Raw genomic sequence first — 17,376 nt, forward strand, 5'->3', positions numbered from 1 at the left:
TCAAAAAATCTGAAATTGTGGACAAAGATTACTTTCAGTCAGCTCGTTCCTGTTTGACCCGTGGACAAATTTTGGGAAGTTGACACGAAGCATCCCAGAAATAAACCACTTCCAAACATGTTGAACGGATCAGCGGAATTACAATTTATTGCATTTTTTTTTAACAGAACGTGGCCATATATGATTGGTAGAGAGCAGGATGAGAGGAAGAGACTGGTTGCAGGAGATGACCACCTTCGCGGACTTTAATTGAATCGAAGAACAAACGACCAAAGTCCAACGTGAATGATTCCATTCAAAGCCCATCCCATGCCCTCTGATTTCAATAGGCGCATTTTCCTTCCTTATTCAACGCAACAATACACACCATAGCCACCTTCTTAGTTAGGTGAAATGGATAAGCTTCATTTTTTTTCTTTCGAATTTTTAAATTTATATAATAAAAAAAAAAAAAAAAAAAAAAAAAAAGAGTTTTCAGAAATTTTAAAATCCTACCACGCCACCGCTACTTGCAAAATTCCTTGTTCTTCATTCCACACTTTTTCTTCTTATCCCTAAGCGCCCTTATATATACAACTCACCTCCCTCTCTCTCTTGTTCAAACCAAAAACTCTTAAAACTCTAAGGTTAACAAAACACGAAAACGATTCCGTTTCAATTCTTTTATTACCTCCTCCTCCAACATGGTTGATTTAGATTGTAAAGCCAAGATGCCAAGCAAATCTCCGAAACTCTCAAACAAGCTTCGTGTTTCTATTCCGGCGCCGTTTCGTGGCGCTACTAAATCACCTGTTTCTTGCTCCGACTCGGCTTGTTCGGCTTACGAGCAGTATCTTCGGCTTCCGGAGCTTAGCAAACTATGCAGCTCAAGAGAATTTCCAAATTGGAAAAACGAAGCCGTTTTGAAACCTGCTTTACAAGCTTTAGAGATCACGTTTCGGTTCGTTTCAATTGTTTTATCCGATCCTAGGCCGTATGCCAACCGATGCGAGTTCAAGCGGCGGCTGGAGTCATTAGCAACCTCTCAGATTCAGCTCGTAGCTAATTTATGCGAGGAGAAAGACGGCTCGGCTCCGATCGTTGACTTGACCACGATCGACGGCGTTTTGACCCGCGACGGGAGCTCCGCGCAGGTATGGAAGCTTCCAGGCGGAGAGTCAAGCTTCGTCAACCGAACAAGCGAACACAGCTTGCTTCCTCGTCTCGCCACGTGGCATAAATCTGAGGATGTGGCGGAGAAGATCATGTACACCATCGACTGCGAGATGAGACGGTGTCCGTACACTCTAGGTGTAGGAGAGCCAAACCTGGCCGGCAAGCCGAACCTCGAGTACGACGCCGTTTGCAGACCAAACGAACTCCACGCTCTAAAGAAGAACCCGTATGATAACGTTATCGACAATCACGAGAACCAAACTCTATACACGACGCACCAGATTCTAGAGGCATGGATATTCACAGCACAAGAGCTCCTAAAACGCATCGTGTTAAGAATCGAAAACAAAGAATTCGAACAAGCATCGAACGACTGTTATTTACTCGAGAGAATCTGGAAACTACTAGCGGAAATCGAGGACGTCCACGTGTTAATGGACCCGAGCGATTTCTTAAGACTCAAAAACCAGTTATCAATCAAATCCGAATCCGAATCCGACCCGTTTTGTTTCAGATCACGTGGATTAGTCGAGATCACGAAACTTTCTAAAGATTTGAAGCACAAGGTTCCGTTAATTTTGGGGGTGGAGGTGGACCCCAGCGGCGGGCCCAGGGTACAGGAGGCAGCGATGAGATTGTATAGTGAGAAGAAAGATAGCGTGAAGATTCATTTGCTTCAGGGATTACAGGCTGTGGAGGCGGCGTTGAAGAGGTTCTTTTACGCGTATAAGCAGGTGCTGGTGGTGGTAATGGGGAGTCTGGAGGCAAAAGCAAACCGAGTGGTGGTGAGTGCGGAGTCGTGTGACTCGTTGAGTCAGGTGTTTCTGGAGCCGACTTATTATCCGAGTTTGGATGCGGCCAAGACGTTCTTGGGAGAGTTTTGGAGTCATGAAAAGAAACAGTGAGCGAGTTACTATAGAGATTTTTTATTTAAAAAAAAGAGTATAATGTTTGAATTATTCTTTGTAAAATATATAAAATTTTGAGGCATTTATATTATTGTATCATTAGTTCATTTTTAATGAAGTTGTAAACTATGTTCATATTAATTGAAATGTTGATTTATATATACTATTGTTTTAAAATTCCAGGTAACAAGTAGAAAATGGAACAAATCATAAATTAAGCTCTCTCTTGCACGCCTTTTTTTTTTGGTTGGGTGATTGGGGGTTTACAGATTAATTTAAATGTATTTCGATTAATCTTCTAAAATCCTTAAATTAATGATTGGATAATTGAAATACTCAACGTTGATGTTAAATAAATATTGATCGTATATCATACTACACTTATTTTATTATCTACCTAAAATTATCAGTCCAAATTTCACTTTCCTAATATCTCTATAATATTTTTATTGATTTTTTTTTTTGTTTCCTTATTGAGATCATGCAGGTTTGTCATTTGTCTTTAAGCCGAAAGTGAGATGAAGGCATGGCTAAATTCAATCATGCATTATTCGAAGGATCAAATCCTAGGAAGATTTTTGCTTTTAATTTCACAATTTATTTTTTTTATTTTTTTTATTTTTTTATTGATTTTGGTGGTCCTTACCTTCTCCTAAATCAAATCCATCAAAAACCCTTTCATTGATGCCTAAAATTCATGTATAATGTGGCCAATTATTTGAAACATTATTAAATTTGATAACTCGAAATCTTTTAGTTTGTGGGTTCTTCACCAACCACCACCCAATCCATTACATTAGATTTTTAATCAGGGGCCGTACTAAATAGTGGTTATCTAAAGCTATATTATATATTATCCTCATTTGTTTTGGAACTTATATTAAAACTATACTCCCACACCCCACCCCCCCACCCATTCGTATTTTGTTTGTTTTTATTTAGTTTTTTAGTAATTTTATGAGGTGGACAAAGGGTCTTCAATCTTGCACAAATTGTGTAGTGAAATCTCTTGGCTTACCTTTAATTCTATGGCTATATTCATTTAACTGTGTTATGTTCCTTCCAAAATGTCAAGTTGGCAAGGGGCAAATTGTAATGATAAGGAATTATGGGTGGCTCATTAAATATGAAATTGACAACTAATTGTACACACTGAGATGATGAAAAAAAAAAATCTTATAATTTTCAAATACGAAAATTCTTTAATAAAATGGTTGCTTATATATATTTGTTCAAATGTGTCATGTGTTAGGGCCAAAAATTGTCATTGGCCCAAATAGGAACAGGACCACCAGTAGGAAGAGACTAGGCCCAATCCCAAAGAGGCCCAAGCCAATTAGTCTTTTGATACGAGATACGGCCTGCCCAAGCCATCTGGGCAAGGCCTCCAAGTTTCCAGCTCATTTCCTGGGCCTATAGGCGAGTTCAGAGCCCACAGCCCCCACTGATCACTTTCTTATTCCTGATCAATCTTCTATTCGAAATCACTTTCCTACTCAAAGTGGCTTTCCTGTTCAGATCACCTTCCTATTCGGACGCTGGTAAGACAGCTCACCACCGCCCTAACTCTTCTAGGGTTTGCATCAGAGTCACACTAGGACTCCTACTCCCACTAGGATTGGGAGACCAGACAGTTGCTATATAAACAGAGGTCAGCCCTCTCACAAAGGACACATGACATTACACCTTCACACATAAAGCTCCTACTTGAGAGCTTCACATCACCGCCGTAGTCACAGTCTCCGACTAGACTTCCACTAACCTCTCTACTCCCTAGCCCTTACTATACTAGCCCCTTCAGCCTTGCTGACTTGAGCGTCGGAGTGCCTACGGCAAACACCACTCCGGTGTTTCCTGTACGCTTCACGCGTTTGTTTCTCTACGTGTGCAGGTGTAGCGGATCGTTAGTGTCCTCAACCTCATGGGATTATACCCCCCTTCCGTACAGGTAGATTTTTACATCTACAGTTTGGTGCCCACCGTGGGGCCTCTAGCAATCATTCGGCTCGACGAACCTTGCTACGTAGATGAACTTACCATGGCTGACCATTCAGACAATGCTAGCCCTAGCCTCGAGGCCAAACTGGAGGCTCTGACCGCCCTCATGCAACAGAATTCAGACAAGGTGGCCACACTGGAAGCTGAGAACAATGCAATCCAGACTGAAAACGCATCCATCAGGGCAGAAAACCAGTCTCTTAAAGAGAAGGTGAGTCAATTCCATGATCTAGAGTTTCTACCTGGCCAGGTACCTCCCAATCGGTTTCGCGCCCTTGTTCCATCCATGCAACCTTTCCACACACCAGAGCACCGACCCTCGGTCTACGGTAAAAGGCCACGGCCATTAAGCTCATCGACGGTCGACGATTCTGTCCTGACTCATAGAGATAAAGATATGCCAATAGAACACCATTCAGCCGATCCATCCCAACCTCGAGATCAAGATGATCTAGCGACAGAAAGCCTGCACCCGCAAGACCAACCCAATCTTACCATCCCACCTTACCTCCAGTCAACCATCCCAACACAAACCCCATTCAGCTCGGCTCGGCTCGGCTCACCCTTACGGGTTGAACGACCAAACCAAACAAACTACAACACTCGAGCCCATCCATCCTGATACACCGAATGACTATCAGACGACTCCCATGACCATTCATGTAGGGCGAAACACCAGAACTGTTACCATGGGAGTCATCCAACCAGAAGGAATGAACGAAGATTCATGCTACCAGGGAGTGCACGAAGGGATGACCCATCAGACTACCCTGCGAGGGATGACCCAACAGAATGTACCGAGGACTAATGCAATGGCAGACCCAGTCAGACGGGACGACCCAGTAGTATCCCCCTCTCTTATGGAACAGGTCTTGGCCAAGAGGTTGGCCGATGTGGAAGCAGTGATGAGACACATTCCAGGAATGCAGATCCCATCCAAGAAGACCAGGCCCTACTGCTACGCGGATTCACCCTTTGTGGATGAGATCGCCCTAGTCGACATACCTCAGAAGTTTGTCATCCCCAACATGAAACTGTACGATGGCACAACCGACCCGGACGATCACATAGCCTCGTATAAGCAGCGGATGTTCACTGTTTCAATACCCCGACCACTGAGGGAAGCCTGCATGTGTAAGAGTTTTGGTTCAAGCTTATCCGGTCCAGCACTCCAGTGGTACACAAATCTCCCGAATAGTTCCATCGACTCATTCGCTCAGCTCACCGACACCTTTGTGGAGCAGTTCGCCAACAGCAAGAAACTCGAGAAGCTGTCGGCCGATCTATACAGAGTATACCAGAGGAGGGGAGAGCCACTGAGAGAGTATGTCAGCAGGTTCAACAAATAGAAGATTTCCATCCCTTCCTGCAACCTTGAGACAGCCGTAGACGCCTTCAAAAAATGTCCTCCCGGATGGTGAACTGTACAAAGAACTGACGAAGCTAGGTTGCACCACGATGGAAGACGCCCTGGCCAGAGCAACGATTCAAATAAGGTGGGAGGAAGATGAGATGAATCAGGCAATTCACGCTGGGTATGACTGAATGCAGAACGATAGGAGGCGAGGCCAGAGCTCAGATCGATTGTAGGCCCTACAAGATCACCAAAGAAACAGGGAAGGGTGCCTACCTGCTCCAAACTCCTAAAGGCAAAGACATTAGAAACAGTTGAAACGTAATCCATCCCACACGCTACTACTTTTACGTGAAATTAATCTAAATAGTTGTCTTTTCATTTTTTATATAAAAAGGATGAGTGGGCCCATCCACCGCCTTCATAGACAGTCGGTCTCACGGCCTGAATTCAATAAAGCATTATTCAGCAACTGACACCTGCGAATCAGCCTTGCCCGATTCATGAGTTTTCACACTTCGGATTGACCCTGCTCGATCAAATGTTTGTTACACCATTGGATCGACCCTGCTCGATCCACGGAATTACACATTCTGATCGACCCTGCTCGATCCACGAATTTACATCTTCGAAATCGACCCTGCTCGATCAAATGTTAATTACACCTTTGGATCGACCCTGCTCGATCCACAGATTTGCACCTTCAAATCGACCCTGCTCGATCAAATGTTTGCTACACCTTCGGATCGACCCTGCTCGATCCACGGAATTACACCTTCGGATCGACCTTGCTCGATCCACGGATATACATCTTCAGATCGACCCTGCTTGATCAAATGTTTGTTACACCTTCGGATCGACCCTGCTCGATCCACGGATTTACACATTCAGATCGAACCTGCTCGATTCCTTTGGGTCGACCTTGCTCTATTCACGAATTTTTTACACCTTCTGGTCAACCCTGCTCGACCCACGGATTTACACCTTCGAATCGGCCCTGCCCAATCCATGAATTTACACCATCGGATCAGCTCTGCCCGATCCACGACTCATACATTCGAATCAGCCCTGTCCGATCCAAGAATTCACACCTTCAGATTGACTTCACTCAATCCAGGAGACTACATACTCGGTCAGCCAGACCGAGTGAATGGTTCTTACACCTTCAATCAGCAAATCACCAACCTAGCCCAACATGAGGCTTACATGCCTTAGCCACTGGGCCGCACTAAAGTCACAAACACAACATAGTGCATCTACAAGTAAAGAAGCAATAAACAACTCATTCATCCATGAAGAAAGCATCAAAAGTTAAAACAGCCAAGTATAATACATACAGCCTCAAACGGCTCAGTTCAGAATACAAAAAAGGCACACACGCCAAGAAAAAAGAGCATCGCAGGCCCCAAAATACAAAGGAAAACTAAGCTAAGTTTCCTCAGTACGAGTCGCCTCCTCCATCTCCGACTCCGTTGTCATATCTGCACCGCCAGCACCCGTCCCAATAGCCTGGTCGCTCGCATCCCCAGCACCCGATAGCCCTGACTGACTGACAAAGTCAGGCACCTGCTCCTCGTCCTGCCCCCCCGGATGACTGTCTCCCTCTTCCAGCAACTCCCGCATGAGCTAGATGTCTTCATCCGGATCCCAGTGAGAGGTCCTCCCTTCCTTGAACTCAAGCATGAGTTCACCTCAGGCCTTGGTGATAGCGTCATCGGCAATGGAAATGCACTGCTCCTTGAGAGACTCGACCTCTGCAGTCCTCTCGGCCAACTCATGCCTCAACCTCTCCACCTCATGCTCGCTATCCCTGAGGCACTGCTGACTCTCCTGCTCAGCCTTCTGGGCTGCTACCCCCCAATCAGCTGTAGCAACTGCACCCATCTAGTTAAAACACGCCTCGTCCACCGGGAACAAATAAGAGTCGGCCAGCTTACTCATGGCAGTTGCGTTAGAGTAATTCAACGCAGTAGCCAGAATCTTGAATGTAATCATCCCTGCCTCATCATCCATGATCGCAGTCTGGGACGATTTAGCTCCGACCATAGACTGCTAACTCGGCGGCGTCGCTAACACATCTTCTGCTCTCCTGTCCTCCCTGGCCAATGACTCCCTCCTCATTTTCTCCTGATGCTGGGCGATGGACTCGCTCGCACTCAGGACGGTCAACTTCTTCATCAGTGTCTCTGTAAGCGCAAACTCTCCAACGGTTAGTGGGTTCAGCCCGGACTCACCAAAAATGATATGATTGCAGTATCGACTCAGAAGCACATCCCAAGTCTGCTTCAGCGAGGGGAAGGGAGTACCTCGTTGAACTGCCTCAACTCTAGCCCAGAGAATGCCGGTCCTCAGGTTGGACTCTGCTAGCCTACTTGCCAATCCCTCTGCTCTGATGGGATGGCTAACACCTTCTAGGTCGCAACGTCCAAGCCCTCTCCGCTCTGCCCAGCTCGATTGTACTCAAGCTCTGCAAACAAAAAACACAATCAAGAACAAAAGAAACAACAAAGTTCTCACCGGTAGCTCGCCAGCAGCTCGGGATCTCGCCCTGTCCCTTCTCTCCAAAGACAGCCTGACCCCTCAGGAAGAAGTATCAGTCCTTCTAGTTTTTATCGCTGGACCGCAGATCAGTCACTAGGTGAGACCGATCATGCCTCAAGTTCAGTAGATACCGACCCTTCTCCTTATCATTCTCCTTCAGGAACTACGAGTATAACAGCTCGTGCAGCCCGAACCTCACCTAGTTCTGAACACACAGGTCCTCCAGAGCCATCAGTAATCTCCGACCATTCAGCATGAGCTGAGACGGGGCAATCATGAAATGGTTCAAAATCTCCCAGACGAGACGAGGGATAGGTAGCCTCAATCCGTCATGAAACCACTTATCGTAAACACTAACCCAACCCTATGCCTCTTAGTCGACTCGCTCGTATGACCGCGACATTCGGATCTCAACCGAAATTAGAATATGATACAGAGTTCGGATGCACCATGCATCATTGTCCTTCAGCACGGGAGGATAATTCCTTGTCAAAATCCCACTGCCCTATTGGCTCAACTCTTCCTTAGAGCTACTACTAGACAGAGACAGACTATCGGCCGGAGTCTTCCCCACTTCTCCCATACCTGCCCGAGCCACTCGGGCCAGCCTCACTCGTCTTTGGGGCAGCTACACTAACTCTAGTTGGTACGCCCATCGGAACGCCACCCTCGGGCATCATCACTATGGTAGGGGCACGCTCATACTCATCCCCTGTGACTGCCACAATCCCGCTCGAACTAGCTGATTCGGAGTCTGACATGTTGGCTTGATCGCCCAATTCGACCGATCGACTCGATCCTTCCTCCTAAATTCCCAAAAAACCTAAGTGTCAAGCGACCACTCGCCCTGAGCTACCGACCGAACGAGGATACGATACCCAGCTATCACTCGTCCCTCAGCACCGGTCGACCTATCACCGTCAACCACTTGTGAACTCTTATGAAGCCTGAACTCCGATCGACCCCCACTACCAACCGAACCAATACCAGATCCAATAATCTCCCCCCGATTGCCCCAGGCGACCGACTCGCCTTCAAGCTCCACCCTATGAATCTACATGTCCTCGATCACCGACTCACCAATTCAAGTATTAGCTTACCAAACCACCCACTCGGTCGGATGGACCAGATGACCTACCTATTCCACTTATCTGTCACCTACAATCCAGATTCACCCTAGCCACTTGATTCGGTCAGGTATACCGACCGAGCCGAATCAAAATGCTACTTAACTCGACTTCGTCTTCCCTTTTTCCAGAAAACCGAAAACAATCGCCAAAAACTCACAAGAAATCCAAAAATCCGAGCCTATTCTAGAAAACCAATACTTCACACTTCTAAACTCCTCAAAACCAGTCAAAACTATTCCAAAAAATTCAAAAACTTCACCCTATCATCCAAAAACCCAGCAAACAACGAAAACAAACCAAAAATCAGTCCAAGGGAAAGAAGATTTACCGTAAAACGATACACTGCAGAGAGAAGGCCACCGTCACTCAAAGAAACCGAAACGAAAAGAAGAAAGGAAGAGGAGAAAATTTTCAAAATGCAGATAAAGGGAAAACGGAAATGGAAGACGAAGAGTTTGTGAACTCGTTTTTATAAAAGAGATCTGACCGGCGACCCATGAGTGGCCGAAGATTAGAAAGACTCCTCGTTTTCCCGCCCCCAGAACGAAGATGGCAGGAATCCTGGCAACCTAGGAAACTGTAGTGTCGTACGGATGACACATTCGATCGTCCGAACACCTCGACCGAGCCAGCACGCAACCGCCAGATTGGACCCAACATGCATCCAATCTTCACAAGCCCAGGAGGTCCTCCCGACTGGCCGATCAGCTTGGAACGGCCCAGCCCGCAATCGTTCTCCAGACGACCAAACTAGGATGCCCCGCTCATTCGTTCTTCCGTAGCGGACGAGTAGTCAACCCTGGTCGAGACCCGCACTTTACATCCACTCGATCGCCCATGTACTCCGACCGAGTGAACCTTTAATTCAATATGGTCCCTAAACTCAGTCGACCCAGCATGCTGAGGGAACACCCCGACTATAGTATTGTAGCTCACCTCTCTAGTCGGCCGAACGAGCGCGTGAGCCCCGAAGCCTGGTTGTCTCTTTCCCTTCGGCCCCTTACATCGATCAAGCACACCACTTTGCAATGATGGCATACTCCGGATCAGGAATGGATACCGAACGACACCCGACCAAGAGTCACCTGCAACAATCAGATCATCCACGCCGACAATCGTTCGTCCAGGAAGGAAGACCGAGCGCACCTCGATCGCTACCTACTCTCTGACTTAATAAACTCTTAACTCAAAAAGTGGGGTACAAACTGTTAGGGCCAAAAATCATCCTTGGCCCAAATAGGAAAACAGGACCACCAGTGGGGAAGAGACCAAGCCCAATCCCAAAGAGGCCCAAGCCAGATTAGTCCCATTTGATACGAGATACAGCCTGCCCAAGCCATCTGGGCACATGCCTCCCAGTTCCAGCTCACTTCCTGGGCCTATAGGCGAGTTCAGAGCCCACGACCCCCACTGATCACTTTCCTGTTCCTGATCAATCTTCTATTCGAAGTCACTTTCCTATTCCTGATCACTTTCCTACTCAAAATGGCTTTCCTGTTCAGATCACCTTCCTATTCGGACGCTGGTAAGACAGCTCACCACCGCCCTAACTCTTCTAGGGTTTGCATCAGAGTCACACTAGGACTCCTACTCTCACTAGGATTGGGAGACCAAACAGTCGCTATATAAACAGAGGTCAGCCTTCTCACAAAGGACACATGACATTACACCTTCACACCTGAAGCTCCTACTTGAGAGCTTCACATCACCGCCGTAGTCATAGTCTCCGACTAGACTTCCGGTAACCTCTCTACTCCCTAGCCCTCACTATACTAGCCTCTTCAGCCTTGCTGACTTGAGCGTCGGAGTGTCTACTGCAAACACCACCCCGGTGTTTCTCGTACGCTTCACGCGTTTGTTTCTCTACATGTGCAGGTGCAGTGGATTGCTAGTGGCCTCAACCTCACGGGATCAGACCCCCCTTCCGTACAAGTAGATTTTTACGTCTACATCATGTTACATCGAAACATGCGACATACACTCTTCTCATAAGGGCAAAACTAGGGCAATCTTTTAAAATTTAAAAAAAAAAAAAATGATCAATTTAACTCCTATAAATTCAATTTCTTAATTTTGACCCTTTATATTTTTTAAATTAACTGTAAACGACATTAATTTAACTTGTCAATTGTCTTTAAGGTCTTCATTTGTTGATGAAAAAATATAGAACACAATGGTGAAATATAGAATACAATGACGAGATTACTACCTTCTAGTGAATTTGTGTCATTCATGACCTTTTTTTCTCTCTTCTATATTTTTAAATTAATTGTGATGGATAATTATTAAATATAATGCACGGTCTTATAGTATCACGTTAGTCATACCTGTATGATACCATAGACTTTCTCTCGTGATTTATGTCAAATGATAGAGAATTTTGAGTCCATTTGAGGAGAAAAACAAATGCCCATTGAGATCAGAAATCTTAGGCCCATTTAGAGCCCATTTGGTAATGAGAAAAGAAAGAACATGAAAATTTTAGGCCCATTTGATGATGAGAAAAACAAGAACCCAATTGACATGAAAATCTTAGGCCCATTTGGAGCCCATTTGATGATGAGAAAAGGAAGAACCCAATTGACAAGAAAATCTTAGGCCCATTATGGGCCCATTTGAAGATGAGAAAAAGAAGAAAGAGAGTGACAGATGTGAGCAGAAATGGAGAGCAGCCAAAAATTAAGGCGTTGAAATATCAACAAGAGTTTAAATTTGATATTGTTTATAAATACAATATTTGATACAGAGCAAAACGCGGTTGAATCTCCTTCACTCTAGCATGGCATGTGACTCGGAACCCTAAAACAAACTCCAAATCCCATTACACCAGGTGTCCTTCATTCCAACATTTGACTCTCCACGTGCCTTCACTCACAAGCTTCTTTAACGTACCCTGTCACTTTCATTTCACTGTAAGAGAAGATGTTCCAGGAAATGAAAGATCGCTTTTTCTTCTTTCTCATTAAGAGAATGCATAAATCTTTGGTATGATGTGTTTAAATTTTGGTGGTTCATTTTGTTTTGAATTTTCTTCCAGAAATTTTGCTTTTATAACTGTCTTTTTAAGTTATTGTATATCACAAGAAGAGGATTGTGATCTTTGACTTTAATGGGGTTCTTGTTGCCTTTATGAAGTTTTCAGGTAGAGTTGAATTGAAAGCAAAAGCAAGTTCTAGACTCCCTGGTAATCTGATTTATTTAGATTTTATTGGGGTTTATAAAATGTGCAATTTTGTACATTATAATTAAATAAGGTATGTCACCTTCTTTCTAGGGATTTCAAGTGATTTTTCTTTTTTACCAATTTTTTTTTTTTTTTTTCCTATTCTGTTCTTATTCATCATTTACAAGTTTCTCTGTTTTGTTTTTGTTGTTAGTTTTTGCTTGCTTCATCGAAATTTAGGTTCCATAGTTAGAAATGGTACTAAATTTTGCATCAAAGAGTGTACAGCTTATATTACCTTATGCACTCTCTTCTTCTTCTTCTTCTTCTTCTTTTTCTTCTCCAAAACCAGTCTCTTTTATTTCTTCTTCTTTGTTGACAACTCGTACTAGAAGAAACTCGTCTCCGTTATTCCGAAATAGAGTGAAGAATTGGAGTTTTGGGGTGTGTAATTCTAGAGGTAATAGTCTGAAGCGATCTTGCAGTTTTGAGTTTGATGAATTTCCCGAAGAGGAGTTATTTAAAATGATTGAAGGTTTGGCAGAAAAGTTTGATGTTACTGATGATGAAGAAGAAGAAGAAGAAAATGATAAGGACCCAGGCTATGGTAGAACAGAAGTTTCTTGCAACGCAAGTCAAAAACAACCTGAAAATGGTCAAAAAGTGAAGATTTCAACACAATTTATGCCTTCACAGTTTGAATTTCTTGAGCATAATTTGCTCGGCATCCATCCAGAGCCGGAGCACTGGCCGGAGAGAGATGAGATTAATAGAGTGAACATTGAACAGAAAGCGAACTGCGTTGGCATCCCTTTGTCACTGAAGATGATAAAAAGAAAACAGAAACGGCAACAGGGTTTTGGGGATGCTGGGGATTTTGCATATTGTTCTGTGAAGAAGGCATTTTCTTCATTAGTATTCATTATTAGAGAGCTTCAGAACTATGCCTTAAATATAAGGGCGAGCCTTTATTCTGAAGACTTAAAGGAGATTATGAGTAAAGTCCAAAGAGAAATGAATATATCGTTTGTTTGGCTCTTCCAACAAGTTTTTTCGCGAACGCCCACTTTGATGGTCTATGTAATGATTCTTTTGGCTAATTTTACTGTCCATTCAATGAGCAATCACACTGTTATTGCCACTACTTCACCCTCAAGCTCGTCTTGCGAGACCATCTCAGAATCCGAGATTTATAAGCTATTGGAAGACTCAAATTCTGATGTGGGCAACAATGGTGGTGGCATAAAAGTGAGGCCGACTGTCGCTGGAACAGAAGGTGGAAATGTCCATATGCGCAGATCCTCACTTTTTGTTGAACAGCCTAGAGTTCTTACTGATGAAAATTATGAGGCAAATCATGATATGACTGAAGAGGAGGTAGAATTGTGGAACTCTATGGTGGAAGAAGCCTCAAGAATGCAAGAGGAATCAAGTCTTGAGGTTCTTGATACCGGGACCAAGAAGCTTTTTGTAACCCCAATAACAGTGAAGCTCGAACCAGAAGATTATGTGGATTATTTTAGAACAGATCTCCTCTACCAGATGGGCATAGCTGAGGAGCCAAATAATTCACTTCTGCTCACAAATTATGCTCAGTTGCTTCATCTTGTCGCTCAAGACTACAATAGGTAAGTCCCAGCTATGCTACTTTCCCAATTGTGGATTTCCATTTCCAGTTCTGCTAAACATAAGTTTTACATTGGTAATTATGTTTTGGTTTTGCAAATTTTGGGGTTGAACAGGGCAGCAGAGTGCTACAAGCGAGCAGTCCAAATAGAACCGCTGGATGCCGAGGCATTGAGTAAATTTGCCGACTTCCTGTGGAAAACAAGGAATGACCTTTGGGGTGCTGAAGAGAGATACTTACAAGCAATGGCAGCTGATCCAAGCAACGCTTATCATGCTTCAAAATACGCCACTTTTCTGTGGAGCACCGGCGGTGAAGATACATGTTTTCCTCTCCCCAATTGACACTACAGAATTTTTGTGATGCCATAAGGATGATGCATCCTAAAAGAAAATTATTACCATGTCAGTATCCTAATCACTAGGGTAAAAAAAAAAATTTCCTGGTTTTTTGTTTTATTGATTTGTAAAAACAATTCATGAGTTATACACAAATAAAAATCACTGATATCCCTTTTGAAGGTAGTACTCTTAAAAGAAATAAAACTCTAGTATTTACATAATTCTTATATTTCAATTTGTTTTTCATGCTAAAGTACAAGTTCACAAGAGCAGTAAAATACAAGGGTACTAATTGCCTCTTTGTTACATGGTAATAATAATACAAAAATTGTCCCATGTGATTGAACCCAGTTAACACCACAACTCTTAACTAAAAACAATGAATTGAAATAACTCTTAACTGATAAGTGGAATTTTAGCATTTTAAATGAAGTGGAAACTACAGCATCACCAAAACCAGAGATTGCGACTGTCAACAGCCTTCACAGAAGTAGATACCAGTGGCATTCGGCCAAACTCGGCGGCAAATCTATTAACACATTGGGTTCTTTTCTCAGTATGACCTCCCATGCTACTAATGCCAGTTGAACCAATCTCGTATATTTTGCCTACAGTGGCAACACCAATACTTGAATAAGATATCATTTAGAAGAATAACAAGGAGAGGATACACATAAATGAGAGTGAATGGCAAAAGCATTTTTGTCATGTAGATAATTGGAACTTGGAAATACAAAGAACAAAGCAAAACAAAATGCCATTCTGAGAATAAGATGATCAAATTTTCAGATATTATTTGGTTTGATTCTTTGGATGCAATGATATCTCTCAAACTGTTACGAATACACATGATTTATCATTTACCTTTAACCCATATAGGGGGAGAACCAGTCACATTTGCTACAAGAAAGGACATTGCAATATCTTCACAGTTCCTGGTAAACCAATCCAACAATTAGAGAGCACTTAAACTTGTAAACAACAGAGATCAAAAGATAACTAAAAAAATAAAAGCAACAGATTAAGAAGTGGAAGAAGAACCTGTTCTTGGTTACATATTCTCTAATTGATGCTGGCATCTCCTTTGTGTATACCCGCAAATATTTTTTGTGGAAAAAGGCAGCCTTTGAGAGTACCATACTATACGTACCTGTCCACCAAACAGACCACCACCCACCATATATGTAATTACCCGTATCGTCTTTCTGTATAAACATTAACAAATTAAAAAGCAACAGATTCAGATTGTATTTCATGATTTGAACTTGAACTAACAGATATAAATGACTGGAGACATAATAAAAAACTATATCCAGATTGAATTCACAAACTGACACTTCAAGTAAAAAATTTCATTGATAGAGTCAATAAATCGCTCAAACCAAATCAACATTTTGCATTTCTGCTAATTTTGTCATATCTTTCTTCTCTAGTGTATACATCATTGAACATGATATAGCATCTGCGATACTAACATGAAACATAAACATGTTCAGTTCTGTTTGGTATTTGGTAAAACTGACTTGAAAAAATGAATAATCAGGCAAGTGTTCCCAATATTATACAAGTACAAATACAAAATGGCTTTCCACCAACTAGGACTCACAAGAAAATTCGGCAACATACAATTCTTTTCTTCATTCTTCAGTTAATAAATAATATGTGAACTTATTTTAACTTCATGTTTAAATTGCAGCAAAGAAGGAAATTCAATAGGCAAAGACATACCCAATGATTACGAGGTACAAATCCAACCATCGTATCCGGTGCACTTTGCCAAACGTCGAAAGCGAACTTCACCGAAGAGCAAGGAAATATAACATCATCATCAATCGAAAATACAGCATCAGCCTCCAAATCCTTAATCTCTTTAAATCTGTTGTTCAAACTATCCTCCTCATTAATATCAAATCTCAGTTCAACCCGTCGCCCCTGTCTCGAATTCTTCTCCACAACATTGTATAAATTTTTTTTAAGTGATTTCGAAGGAGGATCAGGCTCACTCCACACTATGTGTATCGAATCAAGTCCTGGACATGAAGCATAGTGAGAAATCGATTCCTTCAGCAGATCGTATCTCTTCCATGTGTTCATTAAAATAGCATATCCTTTCCTGTGCACAAAATACAGAATCCATCATCAAAACATAACCCTAACCTTAATTAGAGGTTAATTAATGGTGATTATCTTAAGAGATACTAATTATTAAGCATTTAAACGAACTTCCACTGCAACAGATATTCATAATACCAACTAGTTAAAAAATCTAGATTATATATATATATCACTATGTGATTAAAACTTTCCTAATTTGTTAACTAAATCTGAATTATATGAAAAAAGTTACTGATTATTTAGCTTTTAAATGAAATTCATTATTCTGCTCAAATAAAATTCAACTATAAATTATGAACTACCTTAAAGTCTAAATGAATACTAACCGTGGCAGAGCGAACCGATCCACCAGCTCGGTGCTGCTATCTGTCCATTCAACGAAAGAAGAACCGCGGCAAAGTAGTAGAATCACCGACAAAGCGATGCAGCAGCAGAGTATAAGCTTTATCTTCGGCTGCATCGCAAATTGTCTGAATCGCTGGACCGTTCGACGGTTGCCATTAAACAACAAGCTCCCTCTCATCATCATCAAGTTTTTGTATTAGTCGGGGAGGGAGAGGGAGATGGTACAGTGTAGTGAAGGTGTAGCGAGTGGAGAAACAGAAGAGCGGGTACGCCCATAAGATGTGAGTGCTAGACACGTGTCGCGTAGGCGATTGGTGATAACAGCCTCTCGAAGTTTCTTAAGAGGCTGTGTCGTTCTGTACACTGTCTCAGATCAGATCTTCCATGGATTGTGAAAGCAATGATTAGTCAAGCGTCTAAAACAGATAGAGGACGAAAGCGGCGCCCATTCCAAACCGTCGGATCGACGTCCGGATAGAATCAACGGTTTTGCCAAATGCGAATTTAAAATAGCGGTTCCCATTGGGACCCAACTGTCAAATATTTTCCGTTTTTTACACTGTTATTTGTCTAAATTCGCAAATAAGTCCTGAGATAGTTAACTACTAGTCAAGGTATTAAAACCGGACCCACGGGGATCATGCTGATGTCATGCTGATGTCATAATATATAAAAAATAATAAAATAATAAAAAAGCGG

The 17,376-nt window shown here is 42.8% G+C and overlaps 3 protein-coding genes across 4 annotated transcripts; 2 read left to right on the plus strand and 1 right to left on the minus strand.

The window, feature by feature from the left end:
- Positions 1-537: 537 nt before the first annotated feature.
- Positions 538-2,177, plus strand: LOC116111727 (nematode resistance protein-like HSPRO2). The gene has a single exon (XM_031397876.1). The coding sequence runs from the start codon at positions 684-686 to the stop codon at positions 2,058-2,060; it is 1,377 nt and encodes a 458-aa protein (XP_031253736.1). The 5' UTR covers positions 538-683; the 3' UTR covers positions 2,061-2,177.
- A 9,477-nt stretch (positions 2,178-11,654) lies between these two features.
- On the plus strand, positions 11,655-14,401 carry LOC116111721. Of its 2 annotated transcripts, XM_031397869.1 has the most exons (4): positions 11,655-12,071; positions 12,222-12,340; positions 12,490-13,877; positions 13,992-14,401. In XM_031397869.1, exons 3-4 carry the CDS (start codon positions 12,505-12,507, stop codon positions 14,218-14,220), a joined length of 1,602 nt encoding a protein of 533 aa, XP_031253729.1. In that variant the 5' UTR covers positions 11,655-12,071; positions 12,222-12,340; positions 12,490-12,504; the 3' UTR covers positions 14,221-14,401. The 2 variants fall into 2 exon arrangements, with proteins under 2 accessions (XP_031253729.1, XP_031253728.1); XM_031397868.1 differs by having other exon boundaries at positions 12,222-13,877.
- Positions 14,402-14,404: 3 nt separating this feature from the next.
- LOC116111722 (glycosyltransferase family 64 protein C4) lies at positions 14,405-17,136 on the minus strand. Its single transcript, XM_031397870.1, has 5 exons — positions 16,659-17,136; positions 15,946-16,330; positions 15,259-15,422; positions 15,082-15,152; positions 14,405-14,825 (listed from the first exon to the last, which is right to left on the minus strand). Exons 1-5 carry the CDS (start codon positions 16,859-16,861, stop codon positions 14,665-14,667), a joined length of 984 nt encoding a protein of 327 aa, XP_031253730.1. The 5' UTR covers positions 16,862-17,136; the 3' UTR covers positions 14,405-14,664.
- Between the last annotated feature and the right edge of the window lie 240 nt (positions 17,137-17,376).

The sequence above is a fragment of the Pistacia vera genome, unplaced genomic scaffold (genome assembly GCF_008641045.1).
Source record: "Pistacia vera cultivar Batoury unplaced genomic scaffold, PisVer_v2 Contig65, whole genome shotgun sequence".
In the NCBI taxonomy this organism is placed as follows: Eukaryota; Viridiplantae; Streptophyta; class Magnoliopsida; order Sapindales; family Anacardiaceae; genus Pistacia; species Pistacia vera.